The sequence below is a fragment of the Pezoporus occidentalis genome, unplaced genomic scaffold (assembly GCF_034315485.1).
Source record: "Pezoporus occidentalis ecotype Australia unplaced genomic scaffold, CSIRO_AGI_Poc_V1 ctg107, whole genome shotgun sequence".
In the NCBI taxonomy this organism is placed as follows: Eukaryota; Metazoa; Chordata; class Aves; order Psittaciformes; family Psittacidae; genus Pezoporus; species Pezoporus occidentalis.
In genome coordinates, this window is record NW_026912854.1 from 514,299 (window position 1) to 538,513 (window position 24,215).

Genomic DNA, 24,215 nt, shown 5'->3' on the forward strand with positions numbered 1-24,215 from the left:
CTACAATGCACGGGAGAGAAAGGAGCCCCAGAGAGGCTCCTATGGGGCTGGCACTAGGGCCACAATAACAGACCCACATGGCCAAGGGCTACTTGTAAGCAAAGAACCATTAGCAGGCTCTCCCCTCCTCAAGATAAAGTGCAGACCCCAGCAAGTCTAATCCAAATCCATCTCAGACATTAATGTGCTTCTCTGGGTCTCTTCAGAAGCCATCTAAGAAAAGCAGGATTAACAAGATACTCTTCTTCACAGGCAGTGGAAGGAAAACACACACCTTTTTGGTTTAACACAATTAATTCATTAACCTAGCAAGGTTTCAGTCTCAGGAACACAGGACAAGAGCCTTCAGGTCCAAAGAGCTGTACCTGACCAGCAAGGAAACTAGAAAGTAGAGAGAACAAATGTTCATGCCATCTTTTAAAACTGTTTAGCTCTAGGCTGGCTTTACAGAACTAGTATTAACTAGAACCAAACAGAAACCAAGGAAGGCTGTGATTTCTCTCCTCTTATTTAACGGCACTGCATTTCTAGGTGTCACACAGTGAGGAGTCCACAGACAGCAAGCAGATGGTACTGTAAATCACAGCCTAGCACTTCAGGCGTGGATCACTTCAGGTAACATTCATTCCCACTACTACTAAATTCCAGTGCCAGCCAGGACAGAAAAAGCTTTCAAAGGCTGCATAGATTTATTTTTTTTACTAAAACTTTAGAGAAACTGTCACCAAGATGTAAAAAAGTTGCAGCTTACATCAGCTGCGACAATCAGCTGGGATCCCTCTAGAGGGAACCAAAGAAAACATAAGGCTTTTCTGAGATGTTGCAGGAAATTCATCTTTTTGTTACATCTGAAAACATAAAAGCAATTCAAAACATCTAGTCTGAAGAAGAAAAGAAGAACCACCCCCACCCCAAATAATGAAGCCTCTGATGAAAGCCTCAGTAGCATTTTATTGCTTAAGCAAATCCTACAATTCATATCCAGACAGCTTTTCCTGAGCTCAATAAGCAATAAAATGAAAAGGCAGTATCAGACACCCCTGACCTGCAGTTAGGCACAAGAAGACGCCTTTGACACAGGACTCTTCTCACATAAGTACGAAAGCTTGCTTTATATTAGCTGAGCAATTCAGTTTCTTGAATTATAATAAAGTACATAGAAAACAGAATAAAACTCAGTCAGCTCCTAGAACCTGAAGATTCCATATTCTTCCACATGTTATAGAATCACAGAATATTTAGGATTGGAAAGGACCTTAAGATCATCCAGCTCCAATCCCCCTGCCATGGGCAAGGACACCTCACACTAAACCATCTCACCCAAGGCTCTGTCCAACCTGGCCTTGAACACTGCCAGGGATGGAGCATTCACAACCTCCCTGGGCAACCCATTCCAGTGCCTCACCACCCTAACAGGAAAGAAGTTCTTCCTTATATCTAATCTAAAATCCATACACTAAATATTAATATATATTAATATATAAATATCAATATATAAATAGGTGAATATTAATATGTAAATATAAATATATAAATCCATATACCCATAATATATATATCCATATATCCTAATGAAGAGTCCCTCCAATAAAAATTTGAAACTGCTATTACACACACACACACATATCTATATATATATACTCATGGTAGCTCATGCTAAAACATTCCTTGGTTTTCATACTGTTGAGGAAAGCACTTCTCCACACATCATCAAATCCACTTAACTGAAGAGTCACATCTTGATTAAACTGTGTATTTAGGTATTTTCCATCCCAAAACTCTAATCATAAAGAAGGAGAGAGAAAAATTCAGAACCTGGGTGTCACTTATCTCAATGCAGTCTTACTCAAACAAACACTTCCGAATTCTTGTACCAACTGCTTTTAAATCCAAGCACCCTCCAAATACTAATGCACATTTAAAGCGGTCGTAAGGATGTGCAAATAAATCAGGCAACATACTTGAATGCTTAATTGTAACAATAAATTTGTAAGAACATTTAAACTGATCTGAAGAGCCTAATTCAAAGGTGGTTCTATCACTTCTAGAAGCCTCCTGGGAAAGAATTTGAACACTTGCAATTGGTTTCACATCTTGGTGTATGGCACTACAACAACCTCCCAAAAGTATTTTTGCCCACTGGTTTCTTTTTACATAGAATCATAGAATAGTTAGGGTTGGAAAGGACCTTAAGATCATCCACTTCCAACCCCCCCTGCCATGGGCAGGGACACCTCACACTAAACCATCTCACCCAAGGCTCTGTCCAACCTGGCCTTGAACACCACCAGGGATGGAGCATTCACAACCTCCCTGGGCAATCCATTCCAGTGCCTCAACACCCTCACACTAAAGAACTTCTTCCATATATCTAACCTGAACTTCCCCTGTTTAAGTTTGAACCCTTTACCCCTTGTCCTATCACTACAGTTCCTAATGAAGAGTGACTCCCGTAAGAATTTGAAACTGTTATTACACATATATATAGGTCTACACTGGGGGCTTTGTGTGTAAAATGTGTCTAATTCAGACTTACACATATGCACCTAAGTATAACGTGTGTTTTGTTCTTAAGTGTCAAGTATCTTTCCTTTAATCTGCAGATAACTATAATACATTTTGCAGTATATCTTGGAAAGCTGTATGTGAAAGTGAATGACAAGATAATTATATGATAGACTAATGGGCAGTTCAATATGTGCAGGAAAATGTCATGATATAACACCACATTAAATGTCACACAGGGTCCATATACCTTCATTACACTTTTTCTTTTCTCATTCCTTTGAAAATGAGTGGGCAATAAGTAGAGAACATTCACTTCTTTTAGAAATGAAACTATGAGTACAGACTTGTCCCATAAGCTCTATTGCCATTACACCTGCCCATAGTTCTAATCCTCTTTTATTTCTGATATATATTTTACTAATTAATGCCATCACCTGGGAAAATAGATTGTGACAGGGTAATTATGTACTCTTATGTAATCTCTTTTAATCACAGAATAAGGAGTAGCTTTAAATACTGAAAGATATAACACTTAAACACTCCTTAATCTGCTTCAGTTCTTCTAGAAGATCGCCACGTAGCCTCAGGGACTAACACACACCCTGAAATATACTGCTTGCAAAGTATTTTGAAGCATCTTTATTACAGGTACTAGAAAACAGATCCCAAATCCGTGTGTCCAAGTCCCCAGAACACTGATGCCAGCTGCAGAGAGCATGCAATGTCATTAATCATAAGCACGTGGTTTAGTGGTGGACTTGGCAGTGCTTGGCTAACAGTTGCACTTGAGGACCTTAAAGGTATTTTTCAACCTCAATGATTCCATGATTCTGCTTTCTTCTGGTATGTTAAGAACCCACTACAGTCAGTACATGCACAATCATCTATAGCATAGAGGAGACAATATAGATTTTATAAAAAGAAATTAATGCTGGAGAGGGACTCTTCATCAGGAGCTACAGGGAAAGGACAAGGGGTAATGGCTTCAAACTTAAACAGGAAAGATTTAGGTTGGGTATAAGGAAGAAGTTCTTTATTGTGACACTGGTGAGGCACTGGAACAGGTTGCCCAAGGATGTTGTGAATGCTCCATCCCTGTCAGTCTTCAAGGCTAGGTTGGACGGAGCTTTGAGCAACTTTGTCTAGTGGAAGGTGTCCCTGCCCATGGCAGGGGGTTGAAACTGGATGATCTTAAGGTCCTTTCCAACCCAAATCACTCTGTGTGATTCTAAGTGGTACCTCACTAACTTGTAAGAGCTCTTTGCATAAAGTAACTCAGCTGACAGAGTGCAGCTGGATTTTCACACAGTTCTCAAGTAAAGGGGTCTTACAGGAAGGAAGGTACCACAGTGATAAAGGCACATGGAGAAAGAGACACCACTCTGAGCAGCAGACCCTAAATCTGCTAGGAATCACAGGAAACAGGTTGTTACAGCAGGCAGTATATATGAATGTATTAGGTCTATTTTCAGGAAGCAGCCGGGTAACAAAAAAAGAGGTTCTTCATCATTACAACAGTAACAGGCACATAATAAACCCAAACAGAATTATGCTGCTATAAACATACACTGCATCAGTGCTGCTATGGCTTCCTCAACTCAAAGCCCTGCAACAGAAAGGCTATTAAAGGGGAAACAATTAAAACTATGGAACCATGTGTATACAAGAAACAATCAGACTGGGACTGGTACCCAGGGCAGGGAGAAGGACAGCAGAGGACAGACACAGAAGAGATCTGTGAAATGAGGATGGTGGTCGAGAAGATAAGAAGTGATAGCTCATCTCTCTAACACAACATCCAGCAAACATCAGGTTATCAGACAGCCCCAAACAAAATATTTTCCATAATTAAGCATTATTACAGAACACTGCAGAAGCCAAACCAACTGGATACAGCTGTAGGAAAACAGGGTGACACTGGCCTCAGCTACTCTAAACTGCAAAGCCACTGACAGCTTGGGGATCATAATGAAGGGGTTATCACTCCATGACTGTCGGGGCCTTACTGTCTTTTCAGGCAGCTGCAGATTGCTGTCAGACATGAGGCTTTGGTCTGACCTACTGGAGTCATTCTCAGATTATGTTAGAAGCCAAATCTACAGAGTCAACAGAATATGCTTTGGGAAGCCGCTGGGTCTTTAAGTTTTGGTGAAGAAAGCCATTCTCTTGCTCACCAGTGTGCTTTTACTCACTCTCATAAACCCTGGACTATCCTCACAGCCAGACTTTTATATTGAAGTTTTTGTGTGACTGCTTCACTGGCAAAAATTGACATGTTATAAGACTTGGAGAGACAGCTACTGACTGAAGAGAAGTCATACCATAAATCACTCTCCTGTAAAAGTCATCTAAAACAAAGGTTGTTTTGTGCCTTTACTGAGACTAACGTTTTGGTGTCTGTCAAACTTACCTAAAGGCTGACCATGCACAACAGTGACTTGCATATTCAGCACAGTGCACTCCACAGGTCTTAATTCTGAAGATGCTCAGAAGACCAATTTCAGTAGAAGGCACGACTACTGGGCTCTTCTAAAAGGTACTTGTGGAGTACACACCTTCAGATGCCTACTGATGTTACACATGTTCCACGGTCACCCGGTGCCAGTACTCCTTTTGGTTTTCTCAGTATAAATGCTACAGGGTCATAATCTCAAACTACTCAACTACTGGGACAAAACCAAAGAGTGGTTTTAGTCTCTTCTGAAGTAGTTCACGCTTAAAACCAGAGAAATGAATAAAGGTTTCCAACCTTTCATAAAGCTGCTGGAATTTTCAGTTACACACATCACTAAAATATAAATCAAAACAGAATAAAACTCTGCAGCCCAGCACTGTGTGTAGCGACAGAGACTGTTCAGAAATCACTATCCCGCACAGCACAATACAGCTTCAGTGCCCTTACACTGCTCCAGTACAGAACAAGCCAAAGAAAAATCCCTCAGCAACAGCAGATTCCAGTTCTGCAGCACTACTGCAGTACCTCTGCAGCACCCTGAAAGGGGCTTCTAGCGACTTGGGTCAGCTACTTGTCAAACTATACTTTGTGTTCCTAAACTTTCAGATGTTGCTGATTTCTTAACTCTTAAATACAAAAGTAGACACATAAAGAAAAGGAAGCTTAACATTGTAGCAGAAAATCTGAGGTAAGAGGAGATGTGGGAACAAGATGTAAGTTACACAAACTTTGGGAAAGGACGTGCAGATAGAAACTTCTGCTAGCAACAGCCAGTGATAAATCACCAATGTCAATGCTCCAGTAGCACCATCCTTTTTCAAGGACACTAGCAAAATGACTTGGGCAGCATCATTTGTTCACACCTCCTAGCACAACTGTTTCATACCCAGGCACACTCAGATCCATTCATTTGAATGTCATTCAAGTAACTGTTTCACACAAGAACAACAGTCCTTTTTTTCCACCCCGTAAGAAGTTTCAACTACCAAAAGCTACAGTTATCTCACAGGAGGTAGACCACATTGTCCTCAGAGACCACAGGCTTCAGCACACATAAGGCTCTAATTTAAGTGATCTGCAAATAAAACCTTCAGTCTTCAACACAAGTTAAAAGGTAACACTTATGTTCCGATGTAATTCGTAGATGACTGTCTTGGGGACTAGTGAGTACATAGATAGCATGGGAGTGGTGAGCAGCTATATAGAATGAACCTAATTACTGAAGAGATGTTCCCCGAACCTCTCAAAAATCCCAACCACCACCCAGAAATCAACAATTGCATGAGAAATGAACACTTACAAGTTAATATCAAATTACTTAAATTCCAACAGTAGCAATAAGATGTCTACCACTATATTATATTTAGCTTGGAAAGCTTTCAACATGTTTGACTTCAGCTGCTGTGGAGGGTGGGAGAAGGGCAAAGGAGGAGAATGTCTTTTACTTCTTGGTTTTAACAATAAAGTTGTATTTCACTTACCAGTTCCTATATAGGATTTAAAGCGTCCTGATAATCTGTCGACAAAGGCACCTAAAACATCTAATCCCAGTAGTGCTACCTGTTGAAACGAAAGCATTAGATATATAAAACAGATCACTAAAGAATTCTTTAGAATACATTTTAAAGACATCAGACACAGATATGCAAACATGCTGAAAGACATTAACCCAAAGAGAAATTAAAGCTCCAATTAGAGAGCTTCCTTGAAGCTTTCACGAAGACAAAGTCAGCAGAATACATTTGGGATGGATCAAGTGTATTTACATATACCAGAGCACTTCAGGTTTTTTAGTACTTGTATTAAAACAGAAAGACTATTAATGTTTTTGTATTTTCAACTACAAATCATTAAAATTCAAATTAATAATTATGAGAACTAAGGAGTTGGAGGAAGCTTCTTTTTTTCCTGTCTAGATCATATGTTAGGGTCTGCAGTTCTGTCCGTCCTTTAAAAGATGACTCTAGAGGTCTAACTTGATATTAAGATGAAAGTCAAAGTTCCTTTGAACGAGGTAACAGTGAGGCTGTAGGCCTTCCCTCCTCTACCAGGTCGCTAAGCTGCTGAAACAAACCAACCAGAATGCCTTAGCAAAAAAAAACAGAAAACAAAAGAACTCCAAACAAACCCACAACCCAAGAACAAAACCAAAGGAGAAGGATACAGTTGTAAGACTCAGAAAAAGCAAACTTAGAATGCAAAACTAAGCCCCCCAACATAAGTACTAACACAGACTAGGAAACCTCCACGGTTTAAACAGTTTTCCAGATGCTAAGAGCTTACTGCAATCTGGCTACTTAGCTCATCCACTAAGGTCATCACATCGTTTTCCAAACTCCCAAAAGAAAACAAGGGAGAGAAGCTGCTTTCCCTGGCACACCAGTTCAGACCACACCATTTGTCCACCTGCTTGTTCAGCTTGAGAAGCTCCATTGCTCTTCATTTGCTTTTGGTTAAAAAAATAAAAATAAAAATAAAGAAGATCAGAAAACAAGAGACAGGTCAAAAACACTGCTGGGGTTGTGAGGAAGTTCCCATCTCTGATCACAAAGCAGGTAAGAGAGTAACTAACAGAGAAACAAAACCATGATCAGAAATGAGTGGTTGACCTAAATTATTGCAACAAGTCAGGATGCTTTTTTTCACCCCTGCCTACCCCGCACAGCGTTCCAAGACTTCATTCCTGATGTCCCATCATAGTTCATTATGAACACCAGAACTGCATTTCCCACACCTTGTAGTTAGCTCAATTTGCAGCCCACGAAGATGCAAATCCCAAAGGAAGGACCTCCTGATGCTTGGGCTTTTGTAACTGTTTTTTCTCCTCTGGATTTTCTAGTCAAGGCACTGGAAGTTTTTCCCTGTGAAGCCCTGAGCAGAGCTACTCCCCTCTATCAGCTGTTTATTTTCCTGCAACTTGGAACCACATTTTCCTGGACGACGTTGTTTCCGCAAGATCCTTATCTGTCACAATGGTCCACAGCAGACAACAGGCCAAAGAAAATCCATCTGGAGATGAATGTGAATGCACGTGGCCCACGCACACGAGATCCCATGAGCTGGGTTTCCACAGGAAACTAGACAAATATGGTCCCCAGAAAACCTCGGGTCTGAAGCAACCACATAATTAAGGGGATTTTAATCAAGTTGTTATAAGTACAACAGACCTCCTTTTAATCAAAGGGAACAAAACTTCAGTTTCAAGTTAGTACATCTTATGTGGAAATTCACACCATTTTATTACGTACTAAAACAGGGAAGAGCAAATATAAATGGATGGCATCACTGAATATACTGCCAACAGGTGACTGCATCTGCAGCTTAAGGTGAGAAAACAGAACACTATACTTGGTAACTTAGACAAAAAAAAAAACTAAGTCAGTTTTTATGGTAGCATCAAAGTTTCCCAAAATCTCTTCCCTTTAATATTCTTTCCCAGATTGTTAAAGCTTTATGAGACCTTAGACAAAGTTTCAATCTAGAAAGTGATGCCTGAACGCAGTAAGGAATTCATTCTGGATACGCATCATTTTCCTATGCTTCTGTTTCCTGATTACAAGCTCCGCCTTAGACTCGGCTTCCAGTGGCAGCTTTTAAGGTACCCTTCCTACGCATGTATTTAGAGGTCTACTAATGCATAAACCACAGCCTTTCCTTCTGTAACGGTACTTACAGAGAGTCTCCCTCTTCTCCACACTTTTGATTATCTTTCTAAAATCCCTCTTGAAGACTTCTTCCATTCCAAACAGCAGCACCTCAGAGACTTAAAAAAGTAAAGCACATATGGCTTGAGCTCATGCAAAGTCCCCTGTGGTATGCACCTTGGAAATGACAACAGGTACGAAATGCCATGATACCTACAAAAAGTACAATGTGACCTCAGGCTTGAAGTAGTGGGAAACTGCTCTAGCTATCAAACTGGCTCACATTCCGTGTTTCAAAACAAGTCAGCTGAAGCATACCACTACAGAGTACATCAAATAAACTACCTCACTGGTTTTGTAATTAGGTCTTACACTTCTCTGCTTTGATACATGATGTTCTGAGCTTCAGTATCTCCTGGTAGATACGATCCAAGCAGCCCTTCGGAAGGAGCCCTTAATGACTGACAGGGGGTCAAGAGAGCAGCATTCAAGCAAAACCAACAAGAACAATGCACAAGTCAGGTAGAGCTGATCTGTAAGAAACAGGGTCTAACCCCTCAGACACTGTGTGGGATGTTGTACCAACACACGCTCTCCACTATGGACAGCAAAACCTCTCAACAGCACCATAGCTCTTCCCACTCACTTCAATGAGGAACGTATTGCTTCTGGAATGAAAATCATTGGATCCGTTTCTTACTCTGCATTCATTAAGCCTTTTTGCCTGCTGCCTAGAAAGGCCTTTGTATGCTGAGGCCAATTCATCAGCTCACTATTGTTTAATGCATTCAAACACTGCATTTGAGGTTCACAAAAGAAATTTAGACTTAATTTAAGCTGCAGTTGATTGGTTCTTGTGCTGTTTTTTAACAAACCAGTGTTCAGGACTGTCCTTGACTTCCTGGATCACAATAAAATTGGCAACCCGACTGAGAAATACTTTATCTGCTGTGGAAAGGACCAGGCTCTTCAGTGAAGTCAAGATGTTCCAACCAAAATGTGATTATGAATTGAGCCTATTTCTTGCTCTGCAGCTTGTTCCTTTTCCAGCTCTCTTGGAAGAGTTTCTTACGTAGTTCTCTTTACTCATCTCCCTGAACACACTTCTCCCCTAGTTCACAGGATACTCCATCACTTTTTGCTCCTTTACTGTTTTCCACTCCAGTTCTTTCCACATTACCCACTTCGCTGAGATCTGCCATATTCCATTCCCTCTCTTAATCCAAAAGCTTGTACAGATACAAAAACCTGTCCCAGCTCTACAGGCAGAAGGCCTCTTCCATTTTCCTTGGTTGTTTCTTCAGCCCAGGTGGGTCTCCAGTCCCACCCAGGTCATCCTTAGACTCTGTTCTCCCTGGAACAAGTGAACTTCAGTTCTCCCCCTCAGAATCAGTAGAGCAGCTGCCTCTGCTGACAAGCAGCCAAAACTGCAGCCACAGCTGCTGAAGCTGCCACACATTATCTATACCTCAGAGATCTTAATTGACAAGAAAGCATTATTTCCATTCTCATGCTTCTTCCATCTTCAAGGGTACAGTGACACAATGCCAAAGATCCAAGATCTGTACCATCTTCTCTTGTTTAGTAGTACGTATATCACATCACTTCACACTGCGAGGAAAGAGGATGCTGGAAACCGACCATAAAGTCTTCAAGCTCAACAATTTGAGTTGCAATTCTTCAGCAAATGCAGAGCCTCCTCTACCTAAAAATGCAAGTTTACTGATCTCAAAGCAGTGTTTTGCAACTATAATTTGGACTACAAGCCAAGACTCTGCTGAGAGTATCAGATCTCTGCTACTGTTAAAGCTACTCATCAGCTGCAACCCACAAAGTCTCAAAAGCAGTACAGACTACCAGACTCCCCAGGATAATCTTCCCTTCATAGCCCTCCTGTGAGGGCCAAGCACAAATCATTTCAGCTCCATAGTGCAAGTCACCACACCGCGAGAGGACTACTGAATGAATCACCCAGATTTACCCACAGGCTGATGAGTATAGCTCAGCACTGAAAAGGCTCGGCTCCCTCAGACGTCCTTCTCAATAATCATGGATCTGGGAAGTCCTTGTTGGTTTGACCTCTCCTGTACAGCAGCCAAAACAGGCAGGCATAGTGCCATCATAAACATTTCAGAACTTAATAAATCTGGTTTACTGCCCTTCCCCAAGTTAAGAACTAGAACATTCCTCCCCCCCAGCATTAGTGAAGAAACATTTACCCGGTTCTGAAGAACACATCAGTAACACTCAGAAACATTTACACCCTTCTGTTACTTCAAAATCTCTCATGATCTTCAAGCTGACTTGAGTTCAGGCTGAAAGTGGGATCTCCAATCTGTTCTGTATTCCGTGACAACTCAGCAATCAGTATTCTGAAGTGTGCAGCGCACTGCCTCCAGCTTTGATCCATCACAGGAATATCTACAGTTTGCTTCACACATACAAGGAACATTCCTCCCTTTACCACAGCCATATATTTTTCATAGTCACTGTTCCAAGGACAGTGAGTATAAAACAGAACTATACCACAGAGCAACCCCTGACATTTTAAACCATTTTCTTTTTGAGGTTGTCTAGCTTAAACTTTACGCGCTGCAGTGCAAAAAGCTCGAAGACAGAGCCTCTTTAAAAGCAGTGCTCAGTGGGAAGACAATGAGATGTAAGCATTGCATTTCTCTTTAGAAGAAATTTTACATAAATTTTTAATTACAAGAAAAAAACAGGTAAAAAGCTTTCACCCCACCCCTCCACCCCCCCCCTCGACAATTGCACTTGAAAACCTTTCTAAGCTTGTCGATGGAGAACAAAAACCACTTTATTTTAGGACTTTCTTCTTCCAAAAGAATATAATTCTTTTCGTGCCCAAGGTCTCTTATTTCCTTTCCCGTTTCCGCTTTGTTAAAACTTTATTAAACACACAGTGATTTCTTCCTATTCTGCTGCTTACTCGTATCACTGGCACCAGCTCCTCTGCTGTGAGGAGACAAGTATTCACGCAGCTGAAGAGTAACCTGCTTTAGGAAGCCAGCGCATCAAGTGAACAAGAGAAAGCATCTCCCTAGCCACAGATCTTCCCTAAGCCTGTCCACTGTACAGCTTCCCAAGCACTCACATTGGAGCAATGAAGGCAGTTCAGCAGCCAGGGAAAGAAAGACACTGCTCAAATGGGCAACACCACTATGAGCACATGTGGAACTACATGTGGCTCCATTCTGAAGGAGGCACCTCTCTTGCATACTGCACAGCGCTTGGAAACGGTCTCTAGTCATGCCCAAATCAAACTGCAGGCTAAAAGGGTCAGCCTCTTTCTCCCTCTTGACCTGCAGGCATATTTGACCTGGTACACACTTAAACCTCCTGCAGAATCAGTCCAATCAGCTTGTTGAAATGCTGGAAAATGAATTCAACATCAACAGAAAGGGAACTGCCTCAAGAGTGATAGTGGGAATGCCTGGCCTGGAGAAGCACAGCTGCTCTTTCAACAGGGACTACAGTTAGTCTGGATTACACAAACTGAAGCTGCAAAACTACCAAGAACTGCCAGTTCCACTTCTGGAGGAGATGCCTGGGAGTTTGAGACTATATATTCCACATTAGTAATTAAATGCTGGGCAAAATTAGTTTTAATTATACTTCAAATAATTAAAACTTGCTGCAAGTGTCCCTTGCCTTCTGAAGATTTGTTTATTTGGCTAATAGTTTATTTAACACTCTACAAACAGAACATAAATAATACATGAAAAAATAGCAATTATTACTCAAGAATCGAATACCTGAGCTTGAAAACTAAAACTGGATTCATACATGGACAGGCTGAATCACTTTCTCATTACACAGAAATAAGGGAAGTAGCTCCTACATAGCCAAGATGAAACAAACCTGAAATAAGGAATAATGAAGTTCAGCAAAGAGCTCAAACGCTGCTCCTCCAACAAAGACATTCAAATCACCACTATTTGCTAACAAAGGCTAAGGAAATACCAGGATCTATGCAGTAACTGAAGAATAAAGGTTGAGGTGGGCCCTCTGTTCTTCCATTTTTCTGTCGTGCAAGTTACAGTCCTACAACTCAATATAGCATTTGCTTTTGAGTTGGCTTGTGCTCAGCTCAAAAACAACCCTTACACATTCTTCCTAAGGACCTTCACTTAATCCCATGTCCCACATCCTGCACTTGTGTTCAATTATTTTACTGAAATGTAGGACTTCACATTTACTTCTGAACTTACTTTTTCCACATCTCATCTCCATTTTGTTTAAATTATATCAAATTCCAGCTCCCACTTCACACACTTATATGCAGTCAATGAAGTTACAACGACTGCTGTCTCTCTGCCCAAGGACTTGAGACCAAACATCCTGACCACTTGTCTTAACCTATCTGCAAAACCCCAGGTCAGAGCTTCCCTTCCGGCAATCGAAAGCTCCTCCTGCCGGCCTTCTGTTGAACTGAAGACAAGCAAAACACACTTGCCAAACTAAGGAAATACAAAACTGCTACAGTAACATCACTGGCAGGTCAGTATCGTTCAGTATTTGGGGTTGAGACAAATAAAGCAAAGGAAAAAACTCTCTCTATAAGGGGAGCATAGAATAAAAGATAATTCCAAGGATTTGCCCAAAAGAAACAGATTATCCACACTACCAGCAAAAGACTGGGAGATCCCAATTTTTTGGTTTTGCGTGGCAAACAATCTGCTCCTCTGACATTAACCCAGTGATTATTAGGATTATTGGTTATGTTCCTGTTACAGTTGAGGAATAAACCAAGCTAAAATATTGACTACAAAGGTAAGAACCCCCAAAATGGCTCTCAGCCACAACCATTGCTGATCACTCTTGCAAAAATTATCCTGAGAAACTACTAGAATCATAGTTTTTATTATTTCTGATCAGGTGGAATTTGCATAAAGAACTGAAAGGTGGTTTTATTGCTCAGAAGGAAATTTTATGAGGGTAACTGTTTGATTCTGGTGGGCTTAAAAAAGCCAAACACAATATGTGAACAGCCTGCAAAGGTGCTTCTTGAGTATTTCTTCATCCCACATCTCTTTGGCAGATGTTCAAAGCAGGTTTCCCAATTATTTAAGTCAGACACAGAACAGTTTGAGCCAGACTGTACAAAGTCAGGTAACCTTGCAATTATTTCAAATGGCTATCTAGTACCAGAGAGACATGAAGATATGTGGTAAAACTCACATATACATAGCTGAACATCCAGGTTAACCAAGTAAAGCCAGCAAGTACCAGTTGCAATACCCTCACAGAATGGGGAATTAATTTACTGCTTGGAGTGTGCAAACATTAGCACTATTCCAATTTGCTGAAGTTGCCAAATAGTTCAGAGTTTGAGGAGAACAAATCCCAGTGGAAGAGTACTAGCACCCATCTCTTAATATTTTGCATCCAACTTACCTACTCCTCAAAAAGCTTTCCAAATTCACCACTCTTACTTTGTTTCTCCACTACTCCTCACAGCCTTGGGAAACCAGTCATTGCGGGAGGCAAAAAAACCCAAGCCAAACTGAAACCTCTGAACTGTAGGAGAGAGGTCAGTCCCAACCAACCTGAAATAAATTAGCTCATAATACCAGGACACCAAGCAAACAATATTTAGTTCAGTGAGCAACTCTTTCATTCTAATGAGATACAAAATAAATCCGGGTGCTCCCTGGTTTTGCAAGGTTTCCAGCAGTTGTGGAAAGTAATTCATCCCTGACTGCACAGACTTGGTAGCTGAAGTCCCCACGATACACCATTAAGACCAGCCTTTAATGACTCAGATCTCTCTAGGTCACTCCCTGTGCTCTACAACCAACTTGCACCAGAACTCCATCTGCAGATGAGTCAACACGTTCTTACTTCCACCTTTTTGATTTACCAGTAACTACCCAGGTAATTGCATTTTCCACCTCGATGAGCTAGATAAACTAAAGAAATTCTGCTATCTGCTTTCTTTGTTTGGAATTGCCAGGTTGCTTATTAAACCACTATAAACAGCTGCAAACTTCAGACACTTAAAAGCACTATTTGGATAACTAAAACCTGCTTGAAACAATTCAACCTCAGAGATTGCCCACACTTGTTTACTGAACATCTCCTCCCTTTCCCCCCCCACTCATTATCAAGTCTGCCCAATCAATTCTCCTGTTTCTATTCCCTTCAGACCCTTTCCCTTTTGGTTATGTGAGACAGAAACTTTACAGGGTGGCATTTTCTAGAGTTTTCTCAGGTACAGCTGAGAGTTGAGCTCCAAGATCATGCATCTTCTCTTTCAGTGTGGTCATCACTGCACTGCATGCAAGAATGGAGTCTGCACACGAGAACAAGATAAGGCGTACCCAGGCCAAGCTACATTAGTTATTCCCTCATCATCCATACCAATCACTTACAGTGGAAATAATGCCCCCCTTAAATTTCCCTCCAGTATTCCCCACTTGTCACTCAGCAAAGGAAAAGGACACCAACAAATCACTAAAAAAAATACAGTAATCAAAGATGAAGATTACTTGAATATTTTCCTTGAAAATAAATGTAAGCCTGGGCACTCATTACTTGATTATATCATACAGGTACTGAGTTTAACAGCAAACTCAGATTTAACATTTGAAGTTATGCCTATGCTTGCATAAGACAGAATATGCACGTAAGATGCAAAGCACAGTTTTCCAGAGTATTTTTGTTTTGAAGCAGCAGATGCTGCCACCACAGCCAGGAATGCTGGAACTGATCATGAGCAAAACATCCAAGATCCTGTGCTGCTGCAGCTAATAGAATGCATTTAACATGCTCTGAAATAGAGCACTGTATATATAAAGAGCCCACAGTAAGTGGATATAGACAAGAGGTAACAAATATATTTTAGTTATCATGCAACATGTTTTTAAAACTCATTTTGCACGACTGAGGCTGTGATCTGGAGTGCTGCATATCCTCATTTGTCCTGCAGTCCTAACACCCAAGGAGCCCTATCACCTTACCTTAGCAGCAAACAGAAGGTCTTGTGTTATGAAACACTCATCTTGAAAAGCAGATTTCAAGAATTAAGGCCCAATTTTGACAAATTAAAAGAGCAAAAGGAAACTTCCATATTACCTTGTTGAGATAAGTAATACCTAGTCCTCTTTACAAACCTCTCTAGGTTTCACATCACTTATCATCAGCAACTGTCCTCAGATGTGGAATTTAAAGGCAAATAGATCATACTTGTCCACGTTATTTTCTCAAGCTAACCTTTCTTTTAATGACAAACATGCTTCAAAATAAAGAAATCCCACGTGTAAATAGAGTTAAGCCTTATTATTGAGACTTGGAAGGGAACATGAAACTTAGATGGGCTACGTGCTACCACTGGAAGAATAAAAATACCCATTTAATGAACAAACTGCCCCAAAGACACTCCTATGTCTGCTTCCTGACCCTAAGCAGACGGGGAAAAAAGTCACAATAACCTCACGACAATGAGTCCAGAGGCCCAAAGTGCAAGTCAATTATCCCACAAGACAAGACAGTGAGAGAAGAGAATGAGCCCCATCCCTACACTGTTCAAGGCCAGGCTGGACGGGGCTTGGAGCACCCTGGTCTAATGAAAGGTGTCCCTGCCCGTGGCAGGGGGCTGCAACTGGATGAGCTTTACGGTCCCTTCCACAACCCGACCCGCGCTGCGTTTCTAAGTGCGGAGGGCAGGGCGGACCTGGCTGGGCTTACAGAGCCCAGCGCAATCGCAGCCCGACACCGCCGCCAGCCGACGGGAGCGCGGCCCCGGCCCAGCGGCACGCCGAATTAGTTTTAGTTAATTAATTAATACAACTCGCTATTGCGAACACGGCTGTCCCCGGTAATAAAACTACGCTGTCAATCGCCTTATCAGCTGGCCAGCGTCAGAACCATGGACACATATCCCAGGGAGAGAGAGAGAGCAGGAGCTGATCGCTGCTTCCCGGCAGCTCGGTCTTGAAACGCGCACACACAACACGCCACGAAACGTGAGTCATCATCGGCGGCTGCGGAGACACCGCACAACTTCCCACGGCCGGGAAAGTCACCTGGAGACGGGAAAACAGCTTCAAACTCACAACGGGAACCCCCAGCAGCAAATTATCCATTAAACCGTGTCAAACACGCCCGGTGCGGCGCAAACCCGGTGAGACAGCACTCCTACGGCCTACAGAAAACCATGGCAATCCAGGAAACGCTACACCCAAGTGCAGAGAGCACGGAACGGGAAGGGGGGAGGGAAAAATCATCACTTATCTCGCTTCAGAATAAGAAACACAGCCCGGGTATGTAAAGCAGTTGTGTGGTTTGGTTTAGTTTTGATACGACGTCCAAAAACATTGAACCAGCGATAAAAGCAAAAATGAAACTCACATTACTGCTTCTTTCAGAGCAGAGGAACAGAAAAAAGAAAGCGTTAACAGCACACACACACCCCAAAAATTTCCGAATTTCCTTTTATCGGAGCAGGGATAAAACCCGATATAAACGCAGTTTTATTCCTGCTCGTATCCGATAACGCAGCAGCGCGGAGCCCCGCACCTCCCTGCCATGATGAATCATGGTCGCTCCCGCACCGAGGGTCCCCGCAGCCTCACCTTGAAGTTGCTGGAGTTGACCCATGTGGTCAGTTCGTCGATCACCTTGTCCAAGCGCTGCAGGTCCTGCTCCACCTCGGCGCAGCGCGCCGGGTCGTTCAGGTACTCCAGCAGCTCCTGCCCGACCTGCATCCTGCGGGCCACGTCCTTCTGCTGTACCTGCTCGCAGAAGTACTCCAGACCGCCCGGATCCATCCTCGCGCGACACGGCAAAAGTTTCTTCGCAGACGAGAGGAGCCGCCCGCCGTCAGCGCCGGGAGCTGGGCCCGGGCAGGGCGGGGAGGGGACGGGACGCGCCCGGCGGTGCCGGCAGGGCCGCTGCCCTCACGGGGCCTCCCCTCGCCCGCTGCGCCCCGGCCCCGCTCCCGCCGCCCCCATGCGCCGCCGCCAGGGGCCCGAGCGGCTCCCGCCGGCCTCCGCCCGCGGCGGGAAGCTGAGGTGAGGAGCGGTGGGCGGGAGCGGCCGCCTCAGGCGAGGGGCTTTCCAGCCGCCTCCGCGTCGTCCCAGGGGGATCCCGGCAGAGCTCCCGGCCGCCGCCCCACCTCTTCCCCCGCCCGGGAGAAGGAGAATCGGCAGCGATCGTCCGGTCTCGCGCTGCGGGGCGGAGAGGGCTCAGCGGAAGGTGGGCAGCGGCAGGCTGCGGGCTCCCCACGGCGGAGCGATCCCCCCTCACGGCCGCGGGCACCGGCCCGTCCTCCCGCGGGCGCTGCAGCAATGGCGAGGCCGGGGCGGACCGCTCATGCTCCCGACGCCAAGGTCTGCGGCCCCTCCTCCCCCTGTTCGCCCGCGGGGCAGCTTCCAAACTTCGCCGCGGCGGCTCCCGGCTGCGCCCCGCTCCCCCCCTCAGCGCCCACCGCGGGCGGGCCCAGACCCGGCCGCCCCGCGGCACCGCCTCCGTCCCGGGCAAGTAGCGCGCCCCCTCCCGCGGGCCGCCCCTGCCGGCGCCTGAGACTCGGGGCGTGGCTCACGGAGGCTCCGCCCCCCTCTCCGCCTGGCCCCGCCCCCTTTCCTCCCTCCACCCCTCCCTCGACCTGTAGCAGGTGGCGCGTGCGCAGTGCGCCCCCGTCGGGCCCGCGGCGCCTTAAGGGCCGGCGGCGCGGAGGAGGAGGAGGAAGAGGAAGCGTTGAGAAACAGGGCAGGAGGGGAGGAAGGTGCCGTGCCCCAGGCTCGCGCTGGGAAGGGTGCCCGGGGGAGCGGCTGAGGGACCGGGGGGGTTCAGTCTGGAGAAGAGAAGGCTCGGGGGGTCTTACCGCTTCCTACAACTGCCTGACAGGAGGGTGCGGTGAGGTGAGGTGAGGTCGGTCTCCACTGCCAAGTTACAAGAGGAAACGGCCTCAAGCTGCGCCGGGGGGATTAGGTGGAGATGAGGAAAAGTTTCTTCACGGAGAGGGTGGTCAGGCATTGGAACAGGCTGCTCCCAGCAGTGGGGGAGTCACCGTACCTGGAAGTGTTCGAAAACCCGTGTAGATGAGGCCCTCAGTGACATGGCTCGTGGTGTACCATCCTTCCCTCTCTGACACCAGGGCTCCCATGTAAACAATTCAGGGAGGTTTTTCTCTCATTATTTTCCCCAAACAGAATTAGCTTTTTGCTAATGCAGGTTCCTAAACTGCTGCAGTTAAGCAAGTGCCAGATTTGGAGCCAGAAGAGGGTGTATGGGGGAGAGGAGGGTTGGTGGGACCCCTGTCAATGGGAGCCATTATGTCATGGAAGCTTAACTTAGTTCCAAGTTAGCACACTCTGCCTGTTTCTTCCCTCATTAATCCTGACACTGGGGAAGGGTGAGTGTGCGGCAAAATGAGGAGCTCCCTTCATTTCGCTGCAGGAATGAATATACAGGTATAAACTATATGGGTGTAGAGGTATAAACTATATGGATATACAGGTATAAACTATATGGGTGTAGAGGAATAAACTATATGGATATACAAGTATAAACTATATGGATGTACAGGTATAAACTATATGGATGTACAGGTATAAACTATATGGATGTACAGGTATAAACTATACGGATGTACAGGTATAAACTATACGGATGTACAGGTATAAACTATACGGATATACAGGTATAAACTATATGGATGTACAGATATAAACTATGTGAATATACAGGTATAAACTGTATCGGTGTACAGGTTAAACTATAAAGATATACAGGTATAAACTGACTGAGGAACCATGCCTGCAAACTGCAGCTTCAGAGCAGTGTAAACCAAACTAAACCGGTGCTACAATGGTCCTGCTTCTCTCAAATCCCATTTTCAGGAATTCTGCCCTTCCATTCTGTTCTGTGTGCTGCTATCTGGGTGAGTCTGCAGAGGGCTGGCTCAGGGGGTTCATCTGACAGAAGAAGAAATCTCTATCCACAGGCATAGCAGAAAGCAGGGCCACAAGCGGCCTTCTGTTGATTTTGGTGTGGTGTGGCAAAGTCAGGATCCCACGCTTGGTTGGTCCCTAGGCATTACAATAATGAAGATGGTTTAAAAGGTTGCTATTAAAAGATTGTTATGGTTTAAAGCAGGAATGTATGTATGGTACTTCAAGCTTATTGTAATTTTACAAAAAGATTATGAACTCATCATGTTTTCACAATGGATTTCCCTGTGCACATCTAAAGAACCGTCACTTTGGATGGAGCTGAATACTTCTTGTCCTGTGTGTGCAGTGGCATTTACTTGGTATGGAATTTTCTTTTGTTGAAAATGGCACTCAAGAAACCACTGGAAATTGAAAAATTTATGGTAAAAAGTAAAACTACTCTGTTACATTATTTTTAGTGCAAGTTTAGAAAGTAAACTTCTTGCTATGAAAGTTTTAACAGTGACTGTTGATCTAGTAAGGTTGGCTAAATAGAGGAGAACTGAGTAGATGATACTGGACTCTTGGAGTATCAAGAACTGTAAATGGTTTCCAAGCCACCAAATTTTCTGGAGAAACAAAAACCAAACCAAACAAAAAACCCTCAGTGATTTAAAAAGGACCTTTCATTATAGTCTAAGTTAATGTCAATCTCTTCAGACAGAAAATCCTATGCAAAAAGAGGGGGTTAATCTCATGGTACTGGCTTTTCTCTTGATTCAAAGAGGCAATCTCTTGATTCAGAGATTCATACACTGATGAGGGAAGCTAATTGCTGTGACTAGTGTTGAAGCTGAGGAGAAGGATAAAGTATAAGACACGCACTTGAAATGCTGAAACTATTTTGTCAACCCAGAGACGGCACCACAAAGCTATGTAAAGGGCAAAAAGCCATGCTGGGATATGTGGCTTTTTTTTTTTCCTTCCATGTTTTCTTTTTCTTAGAAAACACACAAGAAAACAACTGTCTCCCTGTAAAATCAGAGGTTTCAGCTACTGCATTTCTTCCTGTTACTACCTGCGGTCCCTAGTGCTTTTACACTGTGTGAACACTGATACAAAGCTGCAAAATTTGTAGCTGTTTTTAGCATGAGGTGTTCTGATAAGATCAAGGCATTTTCCTCTGAAACCCTAGCACTGAGAAGAAAAAAGTTTCCTGTGGGATCAGTAAATGTTGGTTGTTTTTTCCTCTGCAAACAAACAGCATTTTGATTGGCAAATAAAGCTGCTGGATGCTTGTTTCTTCTAGCAGGGCAGGAGTAGTGCTGTAATGTTGGGTCTAGAGCAGCCCCCAGCTTGGACCAAGATCAGGGTTTGCAGTTAGATGTTCTCACCAAGTCCTAATGGACTCTGTACCTTGGGATGTGGGCTAGGCTCCAGAGAGAAGGCATTTTTGTTCAAAGATCTTTTAAAGCCTCTTACTCTCAGTTAAGGAGATTTCTTCCTTTGGAATGCAATCTTCTTTTTGATATGCAAGCATGTGAGTGTAAATCCACTACTCTTGTGTATTTGTACAATGTGTAATATTTTGTAGAGCAATTAAGCCCTGTAACTGAATGCAGAATGAAGATTTTCTTTGGTCTTTTTGATATGATTTGCTTGCTAGCAACCAGAGGAGTTACAGCAGGAGCTGAGGTACACAGCACTAATCCGGTGAGGCACTTTTCCGACCTGAACTGCACACCAAACCTGTTTCTACACCCCCATCTCATACAAGGGTGCTGCACAACAATTACAGGTAACATCCTGTGCTGAAAAAGGCTAGAATCCTACAGAAAAACAGGCTGGGGAGGGAGAGAGCTGTGCTTGTCCTTCCTTGGGCTGTGTTTGAGGCTATGTTTCTACCTTCTGTCCTTTCCTAATAGTAGCTTTTACAGGCCAAGACCTTGCGCAACCCACTTACGGATCTTTAGCAGACCTGTCAGTCATTCCAGCAGAAAAGTCACTTCCACAGACAGACTTCCCCTTCTGAAAAGCCCTTCCTGCACAAAAGATGTAATCCTGTCACTGAAAGGACCATAAAAATCCCTTAAATCCCCTCTGATGAAAGCGTCTTTTTATTACAAGTAGCAAGTGCAGACCATAATAATAAAAATAGAGTGAATTTAAACATGAGTCACTTGGAAAGTTCCCATAAACTGCTGTAGCCTAAGCTGACACAAGAAATCTGTGAGAAAGTTGTGCTTGCATTCCTGCTGGATTCCTCAGCAGCCCGGCCGGCACTTTGCATCGTGTTCCACCCAGGAGGCTTGAGGGAAATGCTCAGGCTGCATCTTGGAGGTGGTGTCCTTCAGTCATGTATCACCTCCTCTTAATGTGCTCTGCAGTAACCATAGGCATTTGTGTGTGTGCAGATTGGTCATCAGTACGTTGAGGCTTTTCTTAATACTGTCAGGAGGTGAAATCCTGTCATGTTGGGCTAGTTTAAGCAGCAATGTGGCATTTTTGTGTGTGCTGCATAGGTATCTATTTTACATCTTTCCTAACATGCATTGTAGAAGGATGAGGTATATCTTTTCAAGCTGAATTTATCACTGTTGATAACTTTTAAAAATCATTTTAAAACCTCCCTCTGCAATAATTAATAGCAGATGAATGAAATAATACATATTTCTTGAATTCACAATGGAATGTTCCAATAATGATGTTGAAATGCGTGTACCAAGCTAGCTGAAGTATTGCCCTTTTTTCTCACAAGGCCTTAGAGATGCAACTTGATGTAACTATTACAAATGCATTCAGTGAACTCTGCTACAGTTTGGCTTGTGCCGTGGTTGTTCTTGAAATTACACATTTAATCTGGATCACTTTCATATACTTATTTATAAACCAGAGGTTGAAATCAGTAGCCTGGTATTTTTCTTGTACGTAGTCAATTTGATGACTGAAGAAATAGGCCATGAGGTGGGTCAAGCTGGAGCCCCATTACCAGCGTACTCTAGGGTCTTAATTTGTCCTTTACTGTCAAATGTGTTTTAACATGTAGATACTGCAATTAAATAATTCATCCTGATAAACCTTTTATGATTCATTTGCTAATTTTCTTTATATGTGTGACACAGAGAAGGAAGAACAAATTAGAAACTATGGGTAATGAAAAAAACAGTAATAACAGGTCAGGAAAATAGAATTAATGTGTAAGTGGCCTCTTCCCTTTTATCGCTAGTCTATCCTGTCTGCTGTAATCACTCAAAGCACTGCTACCTAACGTGGTATCCTTTGTGTCATTTTTGTGGCAGAGATGTTTCTCTCTCTCCAGTGCTATAAGTATTTTAGCTGTGGTTTGTTAGGTCAGTGATTGCATGGTTTGTGCAGCAGGTTGGTTTGCTAGACCTTGATTAATTATGTTTTCGTATCTTTAAATGCCCGTGGTAGAGTATGGTATGTCAAGAGTTCCGTGTAAAACCTTTGTAGAATGTTGCTCTGTAACGATTTTGTGTCTTGCTGGAAAAAAATTGGGATGCAACAGCTCAGCATAGCAGTCCATCAGTACAAAATGTTCTAAGTTGTTAAACATAGGAAACTGATTAAACTTTTAGTTTAAATACCTATGAGAGCTGTTTTTATATCAATGCTATTACCTTTGTATTGTCATGCTACTGTTTGTTGCAGAAAAAGGATCCAAAATATCTGATTCACTTGTCCTGAAAGATACAAACCGGTGAGCACACTGACGTGTGGCTGGGGAACTTTGCCCTTGGACTGGCAGAATCTCCGTTCCTGCAAAACAAGCCATGGCATTTTCGTTATCTGCAAGAATCTTATGAGGCAGGGAATGCACTGGGAACATGAAAACCCTGTAGGAGGGTGTCCTTCACGTGGCACAGAAACAACTCCTCAAACCAGGTGGTGTTGATACCCATCCCATAGCAGTGCAGGCACTGCCCACACTTAAATAGAGCAGCCCACAGCTCCCTTGCTTGGGAATTAGAAGGGAAAGGGGAAAACACATGTGATGTGATCTGTTGGTGCCTTCTTTAACTTGCCTTTTCTCTGTAATGCAAGCCCTGCTATAGACAGGACCAGACCCGGCAGTGCTTTACCAATGGAGTAACTCCTGCATCACCAGGAAGGTTTTTTTCCTAGAAAAAGCAGCTGCAGGGCTCTTCCTCAGGAGAAGAATAAAGTTTTCCTTACTTTCTTATAGTCGAACGCATACCTAAAGGTACAGACATATAGTTTAAAACTCCTTTTTCATAAAGAATCGGGTGTGTTTACATTTTGGGATTAAGCTAAGTGAGTTTTTTTGGCTGTTTCCTTATTTTCGCATGCTTTTCCTCTATGGGCTGAAAAAACTTAACTTGTTTGGCTGTTTGAGAGCTCCCTCTCGTGGTAAAACTGCCCTGGAACAGGGAAAGTGTTCCGGTCCAAAGGCACGGAGTTGAAACTCCACCTACCGTGTCTGTTATGGATAGAAAGAAGCCAAGCCAGCCGTTAACACAAGCCATACTTTTTCCTTGTCTGCCCCCCCTTTTCACATAGAAGCCTACTGGTTTGGATGCAAATACCAATTGGTGTTTGGGAGGAATTTCTGTAAATGAGTATGCACTTGAAAAAATGAAGTGTTCATCTATGTTCTACAAAACCAACAAGTCACAGATGGGTTTAGTTTTTGCCCTGTAAAGAATAAAGTACTGTCCTTGTCTAGAATAG

At 43.4% G+C, this 24,215-nt stretch overlaps 1 protein-coding gene across 38 annotated transcripts in view; it reads right to left on the reverse strand.

Moving 5' to 3' along the window:
- The window catches only part of CLASP2 (cytoplasmic linker associated protein 2), a 124,776-nt gene extending 107,226 nt beyond the window's left edge, over positions 1-17,550 (reverse strand). For 14 of the 38 annotated variants that reach the window (XM_062621705.1, XM_062621617.1, XM_062621807.1 and 11 more), the window contains exons 1-2: positions 17,202-17,548; positions 6,445-6,523 (exon numbers count right to left, since the gene is read on the reverse strand). In XM_062621705.1, coding sequence (XP_062477689.1) covers positions 6,445-6,523; positions 17,202-17,396 — 274 coding nt within the window. In that variant the 5' untranslated portion in view covers positions 17,397-17,548. Of the gene's footprint in view, positions 1-6,444; positions 6,524-17,201 lie in introns of all 38 variants that reach the window. The other 24 variants (XM_062621524.1, XM_062621506.1, XM_062621490.1 and 21 more) reach the window with 5 other exon arrangements.
- Positions 17,551-24,215: the final 6,665 nt, after the last annotated feature.